Source organism: Astatotilapia calliptera, chromosome 7 (genome assembly GCF_964374335.1).
Source record: "Astatotilapia calliptera chromosome 7, fAstCal68.1, whole genome shotgun sequence".
Classification (NCBI taxonomy): Eukaryota; Metazoa; Chordata; class Actinopteri; order Cichliformes; family Cichlidae; genus Astatotilapia; species Astatotilapia calliptera.
The window spans coordinates 64,091,055-64,109,707 of NC_137428.1; the positions used below are offsets into that span (position 1 = coordinate 64,091,055).

At 42.8% G+C, this 18,653-nt stretch overlaps 1 protein-coding gene across 2 annotated transcripts; it reads left to right on the top strand.

Annotated features, from left to right (window-relative positions):
* The first annotated feature begins 1,322 nt into the window (after positions 1-1,322).
* On the top strand, positions 1,323-17,133 carry LOC113027038 (GTPase HRas). Of its 2 annotated transcripts, none has more exons than XM_026176433.2 (6): positions 1,323-1,576; positions 11,577-11,733; positions 12,514-12,692; positions 14,045-14,204; positions 14,890-15,014; positions 15,990-17,133. In XM_026176433.2, the coding sequence occupies exons 2-5, from the start codon at positions 11,623-11,625 to the stop codon at positions 15,007-15,009; spliced, it is 570 nt and encodes a 189-aa protein (XP_026032218.1). In that variant the 5' UTR covers positions 1,323-1,576; positions 11,577-11,622; the 3' UTR covers positions 15,010-15,014; positions 15,990-17,133. The 2 variants fall into 2 exon arrangements, with proteins under 2 accessions (XP_026032218.1, XP_026032219.1); XM_026176434.2 differs by having other exon boundaries at positions 1,345-1,576; positions 11,580-11,733.
* The last annotated feature ends 1,520 nt before the right edge of the window (positions 17,134-18,653 follow it).

Below are 18,653 nucleotides of genomic sequence, written 5' to 3' on the forward strand. Positions count from 1 at the left end.
ACTGGATAATATTCAGTCGATATTGATGAGATCAATCCAGGACTGATAACGTTTTCTTGTGCCTTTCTTTTTTATTTAAATATTTTTTTTGTGTGCACACTGCACAGTATTAACGATTTTCCAAGTTTTCAGCAAACAGTTCTTTGGGAAACATCAAACACTGCGTTAAACATGTGTTATCTTTGACATTTGTCATACATACAACTAAAGAAAATGATGCTAGTAACAAAGAGACTAAAAATACCAATTTAAATTATGTTTAGACACAACGCTGATTCATGCCTCGAGTGAGGTACATTTCTTATACTTGAATGATTCATACAGTCAGTGTTAGTGAGTGGTTGAACAAAAAAAATATTCCTCAAAAGCATTTGGGTTATGTCTACAACAAGTCCTCAGCCTTGGTCAAGCACATGGACTGAGCTACAAAATGAGTACAAAAAAATCAGTCAGTGTCCAAAGAAAATTGTTGAAACCGTCAGAAAGACTAGAGAACTAAAAACATTAAGAAAGTCTGGATCAGGAGGGGAAAAAAATTACAGAAAGGATCAGAGCACAAGCATAAAACCACAATGAGTGGCCAACTGTTGCACTTGCATGGAATAAAAAAAATCCCAGCACCTGGAACAGAAAAATATGAAGAAAAAAAACATACAGTTAAAAAAAAAATCAACAATCCTGAATAAGTAATCTGTGAAATTGAATATGAAAAGGTTAGAAACATTACTACTTGGAGTGGACCAATAACGGTATTTTGTTTCAAAATTACATCCTACTGAGTTGTAACTACTGAAACAAAAAGTGTTACAATCACGCCTGCTCTCCCCTACCACATAATTTCGACATTACCTTTATAACTATCACCGGTTCCCAACCTTGAGTCATCACATAGAAAAACAATCATAATGTCTGGGAAGTTTTGGTGATTTAGTTTATTCGTTTTTAAACTTTGGATATTCTCAACCAAAACACTGCTAGTCATCTGTTTGGGTGGCACTTACTTTTCAGAGTGGCGAAGGGTTATGCTGGGTAGAGATGGATAATAGTAATTTTTAAAAAAAAAAAAAGACAGCGTTCCTGTTTGTCAAACGAATTAACTTGGCATTCATGACTTTCAGGTTTTTGCATGAATTCAGATTTACGTGCCTCTTTAAATACTCGGATTTAGCGCTTAAATGTGTAGATCCAGTGGCCTTCACAGTGGAGTTGCCAAAAATCCGACAGCACAAGAACGCCACGGTAACATGCTTGGTAACCGGGGCGGATCTATGTTTGATAGAGCTGGGCGTGGGCACTACTCTCCTCATCCCCTCCGCTCTCTCTGGGAAGCACATTGTTCAACGCGGGCACATTATAGGACCCAGGACCAATGAATGCCTTGGTGCAGTTTAGCTACTTAAAATTACACCGTTTCTTACAGTGAATAGGACGCAAATACCTGAAGAAACGGGGAAAGAGACTCGGAATATTTTGTGGCTTTTTTCCGATTTCAGCGGAGAAGCAAAACAATTGAAAGATTTTCTTCTTCCTCTCCGGTAGAAACGCCGCTCCTGTCGCCAATAGACCTCTGCCTGTTGTAAGTATACTGTACACATCCTTGCTTACGAAAAATGTCGGTTTTTTTCCCCTCACCGAGAAATATGTCCTCTCTTAAGTGCTTTCAGTTATTTGGGCACCGCTGGAGATTGCGGTCCTTACAGAAAAACAGGTTAGCTAGCTATCATAACATTTTTTAATTCACGCCCGGCGAGCTTGAACATTATCCTGCTTAGAACTCAGCCTTCTTTCTACCCTGCCTACATAGAATGATTTTTCCTCCCAGCCCCTGACTGTTTTAAGCCAATTATATATTTTTTGGTAAGCGGTCTTCCTTGAGTTTGGGTGTTAAAACTTGGTTATAAAGGGATAACATGACCATCCAGGATTTCCCCCCGCTTTACCTCACTTTGAAAGAGAAACCGAAGACATTTGCAAGTGCCATTGCAATAGATGCTAATGTACCTCTGTCTTTTGTATTGTATAAGGAAAAGACTGGAGCAGGCTGTGAGGTTGCTGGTCTCGATAGTGGCGTCAGAGACAACTAGGGTGACGCCCCGTCACAGTGAATAAAAGCTATCACTGCGGAAGTGAGATTCCATTACAAGGCATTCACAAAGATGATCATTTCAAGTCTCGTATCTGATAAAAAAATGGCTAGTAAGGTGAAAGGGATTTACAAAGACAGCACCAAACACTCAGCGAATGGCCATAGAAGCTCCTGGACAGTAAACAATTAAATGCACTCAGCATTCAAAGTAGTATCAAACATTTGAATGAGTGCCCTCTTAGGCAATACAACAGAAAGTGTTTCACTCGTGTGTTTTTCTTGGGGCTTTCCGGTACACGGTTTCTTTTTTTAATCCGCCACATCGTCACGTTCGCTGACCACAGCATCTTCTGTGAAAGTCATAATCATGCCAGTGAATGTGCATCAGTCTATATGACTACGAGAAGGAGGCTTTGCAGCGATTCTGTGTGAGTAAATATTGGTGTTGGTGTCTGTAGCGTTTTGGCAAGTCAGCTGGAAAACAGTTGGAGGTGGTCCAGTGATTGAGGTGTGAGGTCAATGTGTCTTCGTTTTTTCCTTTGAAGGTTTTTATGCAGCCAAGCAGTAAGTGTGACTCTAAAAACCAAAATTTTACGAATAACACCGTTCCCTGCTGGGTTTTAGTATTGATGTGTGTGTGTGGGGGGGGTTGAATGGACATTAGGTGTTTTTATGTGACCCAGAAGATGCTTTCTTTGCTTTCACATTGTTTCATGAACTAAAACAACTCATTGAGATTTACCCAGAGCCCACATTTAGAGTTTTGGGGGTGTTAGGTGTCTAATGATAACCCTTGCAGCTCCTCCAACCGGCAGGCTTTTGTGTGGAGGTCAGCTGCTCTTTTTATCTCTGCTGCTGCCTCCACTGTGTCACCCTGTCCTACAAACTAAAAGGATGACCCAGTAGGGAAAAGGTCACTAGAGGCTAGTGGCTTTCAGAACAGCTAAAAGGCCTCTTTAGATAGTGAAACATTTAGAAATTTGGAAAGAAATGGTTTATTAAAAGAACCAAATTCAGCTTTGTCTTAAATTCTAGAGAAAAGAGTAAATTTTTTTAACTATGTTGTAGTCAGTTTGACCCTCCCACCAACTTCATAAAATCTGAACCAATGTCTTCACGTAATTGTGTTTCACTGGCCTGAGAGAAGAATAGCGCTTCATTCCTAAGCTGGTGGAAAACACTTAGTGTTTTGGATGCTGTTTAGAAGAATGATGTCACTGGAAAGCAGAGGGAGGGTGGGGTGGTTATCGAGACTTTAGGATGGGTCTCGGAGTCTCCGTATTTGACCGTGACACCTCCCTTGAGAGGGTCTCCTTACCATCATAGCTCCATTAAAAATCTATTATCTCTGCAGTGGGCTTGTGGCTCTGCCAGTATGGAGCCTTTAACCAATTAAGCACTTAAATGGAGACCAGAGTGCATGTTGAGGAAGACGGTCATCCATGTACCTAGCTCCTTGTGTCACGTGTGTTGAGAAGATGAAAAAGATGCAATGAAGTTTGGCTTGGAGGATTTTCATTATGTTTAATATTTTTCACTTTCTTGCTAGACTCTTCTCTTCTGTGTTTGTTATGCCCTTGGTGTATATATAGAGAGCAGTCTTCTCCCTTGCCAATGAACTCTCCTGCTACCATCTGAATTGCTGCTCTTTGCTTGCACCCTCCGTAAGCTGTCATGTAAGATTATCCTTTTGGTCCAGGCGAGGCTCTAGGGTTTCAAAATGGACTGTTAATTTCAGACCGGCGGTGGTGCACTATAAATAACCCTAAACTCAAACATGCTAAATAGTGGCCCTTGATCATATTAGAGAGCTGCTCTACAAAGGTTTTGGGAACTTTGGAATGAGATAGGTGCGGCCTGTGTGACAGCTGTGGCAGATTCATTACTGTTTTTTGTTGAATGACTAACAAAAGTCACCCTGCTGTAGGATAATTACTTTGGTCACATGTACACCGTGTGTAAAAAGGACACAGACAATTGCCACATCATGAATGCAAGTTTTCACATGTGTGCAAATAAAGGTAGCAGAGTTTAACCATACGCTGAGAGCAACTCCACTCGGGATTGCAGAGGAGAAGATGGGGATATATTGTGTTTGATACAGCTATACCCAACATACCCATCTGTGTGTAGAGGAGAGCTCAGACAAAACACTCTTTTGCTTAGTCCCTGAATGTGGATGAAATTGATGCAAGTACTAATGATTTTGACCTCCAGAGGCTGTGTCCTCGTCTTTCCTCTCTATCTACACAAAGACCCGCTCAGTATGAGCCCCTCCTGACAACAAGTGGCTGTAGAAACGCAGCACTGTCTGTGTCAGTGACTGATTTTGCTATTCATCTCCATATGTATATGAGGATTATTAATCAGCAGCTGACATGGCCTAGTTTGAGAGAAGACGGCTGTCTGCTTTCCCTCCTCTGAACTCCCAGTAGCGATGCATGGATGTGTTGAATTTGCATTTTTTAGGCTGTAAATATCACTGGCTTGGCAGGTGTACACTAGAGATCTGGTTATGTAGAAAAAATGCTGTAACCACGTGTGTTAAATGTTGAAGAACTGTGTATGATGCTGTATTCGATTATGTAGCTATCTTTTTTTGTTTTTGTTTGGCCTAAATTCGTCATACTAATCAGTTCAGCGCACGAGTTATCACTGCCATATTGATGAATATTGGGTAAAAAGGAGGCATTTCATGCATATTTCTGTGTGAATCTCTCATAGGCTTTGGCAACATTTAATTTTTTCGAAAAAATCTCAACCCAGAATGATTTAGCTTCTTTAGTTTTAGTGCTGTGACCCCATCTAGCTCTTTCAGGTTTGAGTTTCCCTACTGGCTAACTGTCCAGGCCGCTGCTGCCACAAATAGAATCCAATTCTGTGAAAAACAGTGCTTTTATTGTTAATTGTGAGGCAGCAAGTGAAATTAAGATGCACAAGTGCTCACCAGTGAGGCTTGTGGCATCTGATCAATCTCTGATTAACAATAATGTTTAGATATGACAAAACAGAGCGAATACGTGGAACAGCTGACCAACAGTATGGTTGAGTATTCAGTTTTAGTCATCAAGTGTTTCATCCTGTATGATGGCATATTGGTCATCCTGTCTTTTAGTGAACTGGAATAAGTCATATCAAATCTTTGATCTAAATGACTTGTCTATAGTTGAACATTTTATCTTGTGTCCACACTAAACGTGAAATAACTGCCGATGAGTCTATTATTGTTGATCCTTGCCCTGTCTGGAGTTTCAGCAGCCAAAGGTGTTCCAGCGTCTGCCTGCCCCACACAAGTCTCTGTTCGCCACACAGCTGCTGTTTATTTAGTTAGAGGGGGCTCTAAGGAGCTAGACTGGCTCTGCTACTCCACCAGAGTCTGCAGTCCAGCCAGGCTGATTTATTTACACTGAGGGAAAAGGAAGCTAAATGTTTAACCACAAGTTTGAGGGGTCAGTATAATTCCCTTCCTGTTGTGTTTCAGAGTTATAGCAGCGAGGGTGTTTTGACAAGGAGGTCGTTGTTGGTAATGGTGATGGTGCTCAGAGCTACCTGTTCCATTAAGGTGAAGCAGTGGCTTACGGGATGCAGGAGTGTGTGCGTTTGTGTGCTTGCGTATCATGGTGATTGAATGAGAGCAGTTAAATGACTGTGTCCTCAACTTAGCAAGTCTGGTTGTCTCTCAATCATTAACATTATTGCAGTCTTGGTTAATCTTAGTTTGTCCTAACAGCACAGGCACATACAGCCTCAGACACAAATAACCCAAACAGGACTTTTTTTTTCTTTCTGAGAATGCAGATTCTATTAATACAACACCACACCCAGAGACAAATATAGAACGTCTGTTATTTTTTTCCTCTCCACAGCTAAATTGACCTTATATGTTTCATTTTCTTTTGAAATTCTGTGTCTTGTCCGGTTATTGAACTGACCACAGGCTGTGTTTATGACAGGCCACCTGTTACTTCTCTCTTTATACTGTTAGAGTTCAAGATTCACCCCAGCTATTGCTTGTACTTTCATTCCTTTGGGAGTCAAAGCACAAGAGACAGGGCGTGAGTGTTTACTGCTCAGGTCAACTGAAGCCCTGATGTTTACACTCTTAAGCGCGCAAGTAGTTTGTGTAGCAGCTATAACAAAGAGTGCATTTTATATGAGGGATGACACACGGCTCCCTGCGGAAGGTAAAAGAGCATATGTGAACTGTGCTGCTCATGAAATCCTGACAGATTGATTATACACTGCAGCAGGTGGTGCAGGTTAATGATTTTCCTCTTCAGGACCATTCAGCAAAGTGAGACACTATTAATGAGCATGTGGAGATGTTTAACCCACATGTGCCCGTCTTTTATGCTAAATGAGACATAGTTTAAACTTTTGAGGAAGAGAGATTTAGGGTTACACTGGGTGTTAAGTAAAGTTAGTGTTAATAGTGAACTGTTTTGTTTAGGAGGACTTATAATATACGAGTTTTCACCTTGAATATTTATCAGAGTCATTTTGCATTAGTCACGGTTCAAAATGAGTCTTATTTGTCTCATGCTGGGGGGCTCACTGTCAGAAACAAGCTGTTTTAGCTGCTCTCCCTTTAAGGTCACCCTCCCTTTTTTTTGAACCAGCCCATATTATATATAGACTGTATATACACTTTAGATTCATTGTATAGTACAATTATGACAACCGAGGCTTTGCTGTTTGAAAGACAGATATTTGACGTAGAGGTGGCGTCTAGAGGTTGTTGGTCTAAATTGTCAAACAGAAAGTGAAACTATGCTTCTGTTAAGACACATGGCTTTCTATCATTTATAACTGTTCTCAGTTACTTTCCTCTTAGGTCTTTAACCAGATATGACATCATTATTATTCCACTCATTATTACTACAATGTCAAACTGTAACCATAGTAGAGTCCTGTAGTTACAATGGGCCTCCAGCACACTTGTTGTTAGTCATAGATTTGTAGCCGATTTAATGTTATAAAACCAGCACAACAAGTTCATATCAGTCAGTAATAAATCTAACTCATCATGTCTTCTACTCAGAAGCTATTTGGTCATTTTTAGGTTGCATATTTGGTGAGTTTGTGGTCAGCTGTCCATACAATGAGTCTCACTTTGCCACAGAACATAACAGAAAAACCATATGACTACTTTCTCTTTAACACTGGAATTTTACTGGCCAGCAACGCTGTGGTGGGGGAAGATGACCTGTGGGTACGTGTCTTTGCACTGGTTTGTGTCTGTACATGAATATTTGCAGCTTCACCTAGTTTGGTGGTGAAATGAGCAAAATTGTAATATACGCAAGTTTTCCCACATTTTTAAGCATGCAAAAATCTATTACACTGGAAAAACATCTCATTAATATTTGAATAACTTGGTTTTTCTCCCAGTTTTAATCATTTCTCCTAAATTTATGTAGGTTTGAGTGTGCCCGTTTCAGGTAACATAAAATTCAAATTCAAATTTTATTTGTCACACACACACAACCATACACAGTATGACATGGGGGTGAAATGCTTGTAGCTGTACAATGCCCGACCATTAAATGACAGAAGAAAAGTTTTACAATATTTACAATTTACTACAAAAATTTACAAATTAACTTAGGAATTTACAGTAAAGAATGTGCAAATAGCAGAAGAGATTATAAAGATAAGGATTATAAATTATAGGAATTATAGGATTATAGGAAATGTGTGGTGGTGCGTGTGGTAACGTGTGTGAGAGTCCAGTCTTATAGTGACGTGTTGGGAGAGTCCAGTATTACACCTGGTTCAGGCCCCGAATAGCCTGGGGGAAGAAGCTCCTCTTCATTCTCTCTGTTTTGGCCTTAAGGGAGCGGAAGCGCTTCCCAGACCTCAACAGTGAGAAGAGTCCATTGTTGGGATGGGAGAGGTCCATCATAATCTTCCTAGCTTTGGACTTGCACCGCTTGGTGTAGATGGACAGCAGGTCAGGGAGCTCTGATTGAATGATGCGTTCTGCCGAGCGCACCACTCTTTGCAGATCTCGTCTGTCCTGCTTGGTGCTGTTCCCAAACCAGGTGCAGATGTTTGACGTCAGGATGCTCTCGATGGTGCAGGAGTAGAAGTTCTTGAGCACCTTCAGTGGCAGATGGAAGTCTCTAAGTCTTCTGAGGAAGAAGAGACGCTGACGGGCTTTCTTAACCAGGGTGTTGATGTGACAGGACCATGACAGGTCCTGAGTGATGTGGACACCCAGGTATCGGAAACTGTCCACTCTCTCCACTGGCGTGCCACTGATGATGAGGGGTTTGTAATTCCTCGCCTGCTTTGTAGTGAAGTCCACGATCAGCTCCTTAGTCTTGCTGATGTTTAGGAGGAGGTTATTCTCCTGGCACCAGGTCTCCAGGTTCCTAATCTCCTCCAGGTAGGCCGTCTCGATGTTGTCGGAGATCAGGCCCACAACAGCAGTGTCGTCAGCAAACTTGACAATGGAGGTGGTGTCGGATGTGGCTACACAGTCATAAGTGTACAGTGAGTACAGCAGGGGGCTTAAAACACAGCCCTGAGGCACTCCAGTGCTGAGTGAGATGGAGGGGGAGACTTGTTTTCCTACCCTCACTGATTGGGGTCTGTCTGTGAGGAAGTTGAGGATCCACTGACACAGTGATGAGCTGAGTCCTAGATCCGTCAACTTGGTGAAAAGCTTAGAGGGAATTATTGTGTTGAATGCTGAACTGTAGTCCACGAACAGCATCCTAACATAATTCCCTCTGCCAGTGTCCAGGTGACTCAGGGATGTGTGGAGCAGGTGAGATATGGCATCATCTGTGGAACGATTAGTCCGGTAAGCAAGCTGAAGTGAGTCGATGGTGGGAGGAAGTGAAGAAGTGATGTGATCTCTCATCAGTCTTTCAAAACACTTCATCACAATTGAAGTCAGTGCTACTGGACGGTTGTCATTGTGGCAAGCGGGCTGTTGTTTCTTTGGAACAGGGACAATAATGGACCGTTTGAAGCACGTGGGAACCACAGCTTGGGCCAGGGAGAGGTTGAAGATCTCCGTGAACACCGGTGCTAGTTGATCAGCGCAGGCTCTAAGGACCCGGCCAGGGATTGCATCTGGTCCTGCTGCCTTCCTGGTGTTCACCCTCCTGAAGGTGTTCCTCACGGCATGCTCTGTGATGACGAATGCATTTTCTTCACTGGTGCACTCCGAGCGCGCACAGCCGTTTGTTGTTTTAATTGCTGCGGCGTCGAAGCGAGCATAAAACGTGTTCAGCTCATCAGCCAGTGAAGCATCTGCATTCATCATTGAAGAAGCTGGTCGTTTATAGTCCGCAGTCCTTTCCACAGGCTCCTAGAGTCGCACTGTCGTAGCTGTGACTCTAGTTTTTCCCCGTAGCTCCGCTTTGCCTTTCGGACCGCGCTGCGCACGTTGTAGGACGCAGCCTTGTATAGGTCCATATTACCGGAGACAAGCCCTTCATTGTAGGCAGCGGTGCGTGATCTCAGAGCGTCGCGGATGTTTTTATCCACCCACGGCTTCTGGTTGGGAAACGTTCGGATGATAGTTCTTTCTGCTGTGTCGTCCGCTAGTTTCCCGATAAATCCCACAACCGCTTCCGTAAACCTGTTGATGTCATCAGAGCTGCGCCGAAACATGTCCCAGTCTGCGTCATCCAGTGCGTCCTGCAGCGCGGCCACCGATTGGTCCGTCCAGCGAGCGACCTCCCTCCTGATTGGTGGTTGCTGCTTTAGCCTTTGTTTGTAAGCAGGTATGAGTAAGATGGCGGAATGGTCCGATTTTCCAAATGCCGGCAGGGGCTGAGCCTTGTAACAGTTCTTGAACGGGGTGTAGCAGTGGTCTAATGTCCTCGTGCCCCGGGTGGGGCAGTTGATGTGCTGGTGAAGGTTGTGAAATGTCCGTTTGAGATTCACTCTGTTAAAATCTCCCATAACAATGAGTGCGGCATCTCGGTGAAGTGTTTGTTGATGTGTGAGAGCCTCATGTAGCTCACATAAGGCAGTGTCCGAGTCCGCGTGAGGCGGAATGTAAACAGTGCAGGCAATGACCGCAGTGAATTCCCGAGGGAGATAGAAAGGGCGACACTTAACGATCAAAAGCTCCAGATTGGGCGAGCAAGAGCGTGTGAGTGGGGAGATGTTTGTGCTGTCGCACCATCTGTTGTTCACCATCAAACACACTCCACCACCTCTTTTCTTCCCCGACTCCATTGTCCTGTCCATGCGGTAAACCGAAAAGAACCCCGTCGGCTGCACGGCGTGGTCTGGTATCGCTGGGTTCAGCCAAGTCTCGGTGAAGCAGAGGAGGTTGCAGTCCCGGATGTCTCTCTGGAACTTGATTCTGGCTCTGAGGTCATCAAGCTTGTTCTCGATGGATTGAACATTGGCTAGCAGGATACTGGGCATGGGTGCGCGGTGTGCGCGAGCCCGTAGCCTGTTCCTGATGCCGGCTCTTTTACCTCGAGGCCGTCGCTTAGGGTCGCGTCCTTTGTTCTCTCTCAGGATCTCCTTTGGCCAGGTTGGGTCCGGAGTTAAACATGGTGAAATGTTCGTGTACTGCAGACCAATAGAAACCAAAGTGTCTCTACTGTAGCGGATTTGTGTGTTTTGCATGATGCCCATGCAAGATTATCGCAGATATAGCAAAAAGTGACGAAAAACTGCAAAAAGTGGAGAAGTTAGGGCAGAGCATCCAGCACGGCAGCCGACCTCACCGGCGCCATTTTGTACCATTTTGTACATTTTGTAAAATTGATATCGCGCATGTTTCCTCGCGAGACTTGCGTATTTCTTTAATAACATGGCTTGATTTATGGTTAACTTGACCACGTTACATCGACTGGACATATTAAGTGGGTGTGGTGGAGCGTAGGGGGCAACTGCAGGCACACCTGGGGGTCATAAAATTGTAACCCTCCTGGATGGATCGCTGTAGAGTGAATCAACAAGAAATCCTTCATAACAACAGTCTCGTAGATAGTGATTTACCTCATCGTTAAAATGAAACAGTGGAAGAGTTTTAAATATATTTTTAGAATTATTTTATTAAAAATGTTCTAGTATTGACTCAATTTGATCTTTATTAATATGTATTTGTTTATTTTTGGATCACTGTCCCTGTATGGTCGAGGGTAGACCTCAGTAATCTAAACCCTGAGTGATATGGATCTATCTGCCAGTGTGATGCCCCTCCTTTTTCTCTCCCTCTCATGCACACTTTTTGCTGCTAACACTGAGCGGGAGAGGACTGGAACATTGAGTACCTTCAGCACATTTTTCACATTCCCCTTTGAGGGTCTCAACTACAGCCCCCACTGCATGCACACACTTCAGCATACACAACCACTCGTGTTTCTCACCAGTGGGCATTAATGGTATTGTCATATGTTTTGTCTGTACCACCAATTGAGGACACGTCAATCTTGACACGTGCTTGTCAAAACTGTGTGTCATGTTTATTTTGGTCATTATACTAACCTGCACCTTTTCCTCTCTCCAGCAGCGGTGGTTGTGTGTGAGTGTGTGGTTGAGCTGCAGCTGCGAACATGACGGAGTATAAGCTGGTGGTGGTGGGAGCTGGAGGCGTGGGCAAGAGTGCACTTACCATACAGCTGATCCAGAACCACTTTGTGGATGAATATGACCCCACAATAGAGGTATGACGTGCTTCTACGTGTTCTGTACATTATTCCTGCAGCAGTTATCTTTAGATGAAGTATTTCCCCTTGAACTGTTGTGTGCTTCTGCGACATTCTTTAAAATGGTTCATGTGCAGTCTTTGCGTAATTAGATGTTTTATATAAATGTCCAACCACACAGTCTAAACCAAGTTACTTTAATTAATTAACTTCTGTGGCAATCCTCCAAATGACAAGGCTTGAAAGAAATCCATAATTTCAGAAAAGAGAAAAGCATTTTCTCCACCTTTTACTCAATATTTTCCTGAGGAAAAAGACACTGGAATATATTGCAGAGCAAAGAGGAAGGCCAGTGAGAATGTCTTCTCCTGTCTTTTCTCCCCTTTTTCTCCCTCTCTATCCCTCTCTTTCTCACCACGCCTGCCTCTGGCCAGACAATGTCCTTTTTGTGTATTTGCATTCCTGGCCCCTATGCTCTAACAAACAAAGGGACAGCACTCCCATGTTTTTGTGACTGCATGTTGGAAGGCTAAACATTGGCTCTGATACCCTGCTCCTCTGATCTCTTGATTTTCATTTGACCTGAAAGTGAGGAGGGAATTTAACAAAGTAACCTAAGTTGATTACAGTCAAGCAACATTCAGTCACTGACATAGTGTCCCTATAGTATACTTCTTTGCCCTGAGTGACCCAGGGTAAGAATCTGCAATGGACCACCGGTTACATTAAGGTGAACTATCAGTTTTGTGTGATGTCTTTAGCACTTCTCTAAAAGTGCAAGTTTGTCTTTTTCTGCAGGACTCATACAGGAAGCAGGTTGTGATCGACGGGGAGACCTGCCTGTTGGACATCCTGGACACTGCAGGTCAAGAGGAGTACAGCGCCATGAGGGATCAGTACATGAGGACGGGGGAGGGCTTCCTGTGTGTCTTCGCCATCAACAATACCAAGTCTTTTGAGGACATTCACCAGTATAGGTGTGTCTAAGAGTAATGCAAAGAAAGAGAACTGGAAAATGTGCACCTCTGTATTTCTTGGCCAGACCGTAGGCCTGTTGGGGTGGAGCTCCGGTGCTAAATCATGTCTGTTAGCTTCTCTGGATGTGCATATGCAGTGTGTGTTAGAGGGACTCCCGTGGGGTCTGCAGGAAAAGGGCTTTATATACGTGTGTGCCAGCTCTCTGCAGTACTTGATGATGTCATGCTGTAGCGTTTAACACGGCTAAAGAAAGCTTAGCTCCCAACTGGAGGCTTACAGCACGATGCCAATGAAATCGATCCTGACTCAATTAGAGAAGCAGGGAGAGGTAGCGCTCCCAAGGACAGGGAAGGAGAAAGGGAGGGTGGGGGTGAGAGTTTCAGCTGGAAGTGACAGTGTTTTCTCTCTTTGCCACATTTTGTCTTTCTCATCACATTAGGCATCCACTTGCTGGTCTTGCATGAGGCTACACTTTAAGTCACAGGTTTCCAGAGTGTGTAAATGTACATTTGTTTGGCCTGTTGCCATTGCAACTCAGCTGTTTTGGACCCTGCTTTAGCATAACTGCTCTTAAACCATACAGGTATGCAGTGCACTTTGGCTCAGTGCCCAGTTAAATGTTTTGAGTTATCTAGACATCTGCTGCCTGTATTTACAGGCAACAATTGTTTGTGACAAGAAATAAAACCCACAAAAACTTTCCCCCCCCACTATCAGTGCTGACTAGCACTACATGGCAGAGCAGTGTTCATCCATGTACAAAAACACCAAATAAAGACCAATCCACAACTCTTTAAAGCTAAACTTTAAGCACTCGCCTTAATACCAGGTATACAAGTATCTGTGGTTTGATAGGGTAACTTGTTTGCTTTGACATCAAAACTCAGAGCAAGTGTTGTCATAATTACCATTGGGAGTATTGACTGCAGATGGGTTTGGCTGACTGTACTGCAGGCTATACTGGGGCTGATTGAGAAGAAAGGCTGGGCTGATGGAGTGATCTGACCCTCTCCTCTCACTCAGTCCCCCCTGGCTGCATGGCATTTGGCACTTGCTGCTGTAGTGATGAGGTAATGCTGTTTGCCGCCTGCCTGTTGTCCACCCACCCACCCTCCCTCCTTCAGCAGTGCAGCACAGCCCAGCACCGGTAGGCACTAGCTCTTCCTCTGGGTCCTAAAGTTCCCCGGGTGGTTGGTTCTCCAGGGGTGGAGCTGTTGATGATGCTGGGAGGATCTCAGCCAACAGACATGTAACTGTGGCTAAATAAAGTGCTTGGATGTATCAAGGAACAAAAATAATAATAAGGAAATGAAATAAACTAAATTTTCAATTTTCTTGTTTTGCAACGCAGAGAACAGATTAAGCGTGTTAAGGATTCCGATGATGTTCCCATGGTCCTTGTGGGAAACAAATGTGACCTCCCTGCGCGCACGGTGGACACGAGGCAAGCCCATGAGCTCGCTCGCTCCTATGGCATCCCCTACATTGAGACCTCTGCCAAAACACGGCAGGTAAGCAGTTTACATAAAGTAAGGAGCAACATAAAGTTTTTCCGCAGAGGAATACTTTTCTCGTGTCCTGCCTCTTTTATTGGCGTTTGAATCTTTAAAATTCCTCATATGCTAATTTTGCTGCATCATTATGTTATCTGCAGGTTATGTCAGTGTTCTTATTTAGGCTGTGTAATTTCACATTTTGCAAAAATATTCATGCGCATCTTACAGCAGACCATGCGCTATGATGTGATTTGTGTTGCTGGGAACATTTTATTATGCTGCAGGCAGTGACTCATAGCCAGGTTACCTTGGCTTGAGAACAGAGCTACAGTATTTGAAAGGGCTCATAAGGACCAGTTGCCTCACAGCTCCCACTGTCTGTGACTCACTGTGACACATTATGTAGGTACATACATACTCGCATTCATCGCTACACCTGCAGAATATCTGTCACTCAAAAGGAAATGCAAGAAGTAAAGAAATGCAGTCTTTTTAGTCATCATGATTTCTTGACAACGTATTTAATAATTCTCAGTGCACGCAATGATTAAGGTTGTCATGGTAATGTTGCCAATTGGTGAGCACACCTAAAAGCTTTGCTGTCAATCAGAAGACGTGCATTTAATATGGGAGCCTTGAAAGGGAGTGTTTTAAGTGCCTGGATTTTTCTGTATGTCTGTGTGTTTGCGTGTGTTTACAGGGAGTAGAGGACGCCTTCTACACACTGGTTAGAGAGATCAGGCAGCATAAGTTGAGGAAGTTGAACCCACCCGATGAGAGTGGTCAAGACTGTATGAGCTGTCGCTGTGTGGTGTCGTGATGCAGGTGAGAAATTATATACACAGTAATGGTCACCAAATCAGTTTGCAAAGCTAAGTTGTGAATGCATGGAATGATGGAATTCACTGGCTTTGGGGAAGGTTTACCTTTAAAGGGACATATCATTACAAGTTAATACAAAGTTGTTCACCTTTATCCTGTTAGGGTGGGAGCTGGCCTCTTCCAAGCCCCCAACCATAGAGTACAAGCAGCCACTGATTGATGAGTATGAAAATGATGTTATATGCTATTGTAACTGAACATGTAAGGGAGATTTTGGACTGATATGTTAGGTAGCACCAGAGTCACACATAAATTTTGGAAATATTTTCTCAGAGCTCCAGAGCCTGAGCGATCAAAGCACATGGTAGCCCAAAGCTCTATTGCAGGGGTATCAAAAATACAGCCCAGGGGCCAGAACTCACCCACCAAAGACTCCGATCTGGCCCACAGGACAGCTTTGGAAAGGCCATATATTTTGAAGTTTTACCATTTTTCCTTCCGATAAAAAACTTCATATTACACTAAAGTAATTAACAAATAGGTGAGCATTTAAATAAGAAAATGTCTATGATTTTTCACCATCTACAATATAAAATTCCATTGTAGATAGTCCTTTTACAATAAAAAAGGCAATGAGCTACTTTTTCTGTAATTTGATACATTTATTACTTATAATTTAGTCCCAAAGAGTCATGCTGACAGATTTCTTCCATTTACTATAGAATTATTTCTTTATCATGCAGAGAAACTGAGACATAGTACTTGCAATGGCAGAAAGGGGTGCTTCACTGGTCTGGCCCACTTAAGGTCAAACATGGAAAATGAGCTTGATATCTCTGTTCTGTTGGTTTCACCATTCATTTGTTGACCACCTGTAACTCTGTGTAGATGATGCTCATTGTAAAAAAAAAAAAGCACTTTTGAAACAATCTGAGTTTTAAAACTTTAATTATATCTTGTGTCACTTTCTTTGCCCAGCTCACTGCTACATGTTGAGAAACGCTACGGCACAAAGTGGCAGCATGGACTTAAGGACTGGAAGATGAAACAACCCAACGATGAAAACAAAAACTTTTCCAACAAAAGGATGATTGAAACAAAAGCCCTGACAGAAACCATCAGGGCTGACTGAACTATAGACTTGTATGGAAAGGGGAATATTGGACTGTTGCCTAAGTGGCTAGCGGAACTAGACTGGTCCAGCCCCATCTTTTTTGTTGGTCCACATCGACCTGTGAGCAACACCACTAATGACTCTTTGTCAGCTGCAATGTGGCATCGCTGGGTAGCTCCACAACTTTCCTGCTAACTTATTGTTTTCAGTCTCAACACTGGTAATTGGGGGGGCGGGTATCTCACCTCCGCCCTCCTTAAAAGCCTGATTCCACTCCCCATCCCCCACCTAGCTGCTGGAAGGAATGAGTGACTTCAGTGGAAAGAACTGGAATTGACTTTTAGTTAACCCAACACCTCTCATGCTAACCCATCCCATTCCCGCTTCACCCTACCTGCCTTTGGTTTCTTTTGAATGGCAATGAAATCCCTGCGCTCTAACTGGATACAGGGGGTGGATGCTGACATGGGAAAGACTGTATTTTTTGTTGTTTATCAATTAGCCTACCTGTAAAATAACAAAAAAAAAAACAACTTTGATTTTTGTATTTGATATGAAACATTTATTTTTGATTGGCAGTTTTGAAAGTGCTTATTTCAGCTGGCACCTGGTTTGACATTTTTTTGACCTGCCTGAGGTAGTTGAAGATCCTTTTGGACTAGATCTCTTGAATGGAGAATTTCTAGATAGATGGCTTACCGCTGCCTTCTCTCTTTACAGATGTTTCATTGCGAGTCGTCTTGTGGAATAATAATAGTAATGGTTAGTGTATGTAGATTCTGGTGCAATAGAATAATTTACTTTCCAAATTACAAAGTATTGGGAATATACCCTCTGTCATGACTACTTATTTTTCTGCTTTACTTTTTGTTTAAGAAGGAGAGGTACCGTGCATGAAAATGTAGTTGTTGTTATCTTTGCAGTTGCAAAAGCACGATAGGTTGCCTGTAGAATGGGATAAATACCTTAAAGTTGGCAGCGAGTCGATTAAAAAAAACAAAACAGCAATGCAAAAAGTCTCTGCATTTCATTTTAGTAGCTGTATGGTGTACAACAGCTATTTTTAGATTGCAAGAATCACTCCTTGTGGACGAAAAGGCTCAGGAATTGGTGTCCCGGAGGATATCTATCAGTCCAGGAAACCAGGGTTAATAGATGTCATAAGTTAGTTTTTGCAAAGTGTAATGCACAAGTCCTGCCTCAGAGTAAAACTTCAGTTTTTCCACACACCAGACTATCCTCACACTGCTCTGCTTTATCTGCCACTTTCAGCTTTTCAAAGGAACAATATCAAGTCAGGTGCTAGTCATGTCAGAACCATATTTACTGTATATGTGGGACTATTGTGTGTAACAGGTGTAAGGAGCAGGATATGGGAGTGCATTGTTTTGTGTTTCTTATTACAGACAGGCTTGTGCGCTCCGTAACCGGATTAATTTGCTGCCTGAATAAAAAGACTGATGTGTGTTTACTTTGCCTTATCTGTTAGCTAGGTCGTACCTCATGTGTGCAGCGAGATGGTCATCTGTTCAGTTTGCTGAATTGTTTGTTTGTTTTAACTATGTGTGCAAAAAAAAAAAAGACACGAGTGTGTTGACTTTCGACATGCGCTGTACAGAATTTGAAAGACAGGTCCCTAAAAACACTACACAGACGGGCTTTTCTGTAGTAATGAACTTTAGAGAGAACCCAGCATGAGCCAATTTGTCATAATCAAATATTCATGACATTTCAGTTCTATCACATTGGAACATGTGATAGTGATTTGACTAAATTGTTGCATTTAGCACAGATTATATCTAGATTATAGTAGTTCACTGAATTGGGCATGTGTCGAAATGTGCCGAGTCCTAAACACTACAAGCCTGTTGCTTCAAATCCAAAGCTCTGATGTAACAGATGACAAACTTTATCTGGCCATTGTCCTTCTTTTAAAGGAAACAGTGTTTTTATTTTTTGACCTAATTGATATTGTACATGCAAATGAACTCTCTTTCACTCTCACCATTGCTTACAGAAATATGACCAGTCTAATTACTGTCTGGATGATGGTGGTCAGGTTTTGTGTTCTTTTCTCTGCTTGGAGGAAGGATATGAACTGTGAATGTGTTTGACTCTCTTGATACTGTTTGAAAGAAGCCTCGATTTTACAATTTATATTGCTTACATTATTTGAGGGATAATCGTAGGGGCCCTACTTTTGGCTGTGTTGTACCCAGCTTTTATTTTTCATCCACTGTACTCAGACATTTCAATGGAAAAGGAGCGTGGAGTTTGTAGTATGTAATTACAGTCCTTGTGGTATCCTTGTTAATCTTTAAACAGTACATCCATGATATAATAATACCATAGAATTTCACAAATCTATGCATTCAGATTACCATTGCATTAGAAAAAGCATCATGTTGTCGCAATACTCAGCCAGTGAACCACCAGTATACATGTCTGAAAACCTGGCGAGCATGACAAAGACTTTCAGGACCATTGGGGGTTTTGCACAAGGATTCGGTGGGCTCAAGGGCTTGTTT

Bases quoted from the DNA above. Each gene is read 5' to 3' on its own strand.
- LOC113027038 (XM_026176433.2), top strand. From the start codon at position 11,623: ATGACGGAGTATAAGCTGGTGGTGGTGGGAGCTGGAGGCGTGGGCAAG. The intron at 12,693-14,044 runs GTGTGTCTAAGA...TTTGCAACGCAG, and splicing joins GAGGACATTCACCAGTATAG to AGAACAGATTAAGCGTGTTA. The intron at 14,205-14,889 runs GTAAGCAGTTTA...GTGTGTTTACAG, and splicing joins CCTCTGCCAAAACACGGCAG to GGAGTAGAGGACGCCTTCTA.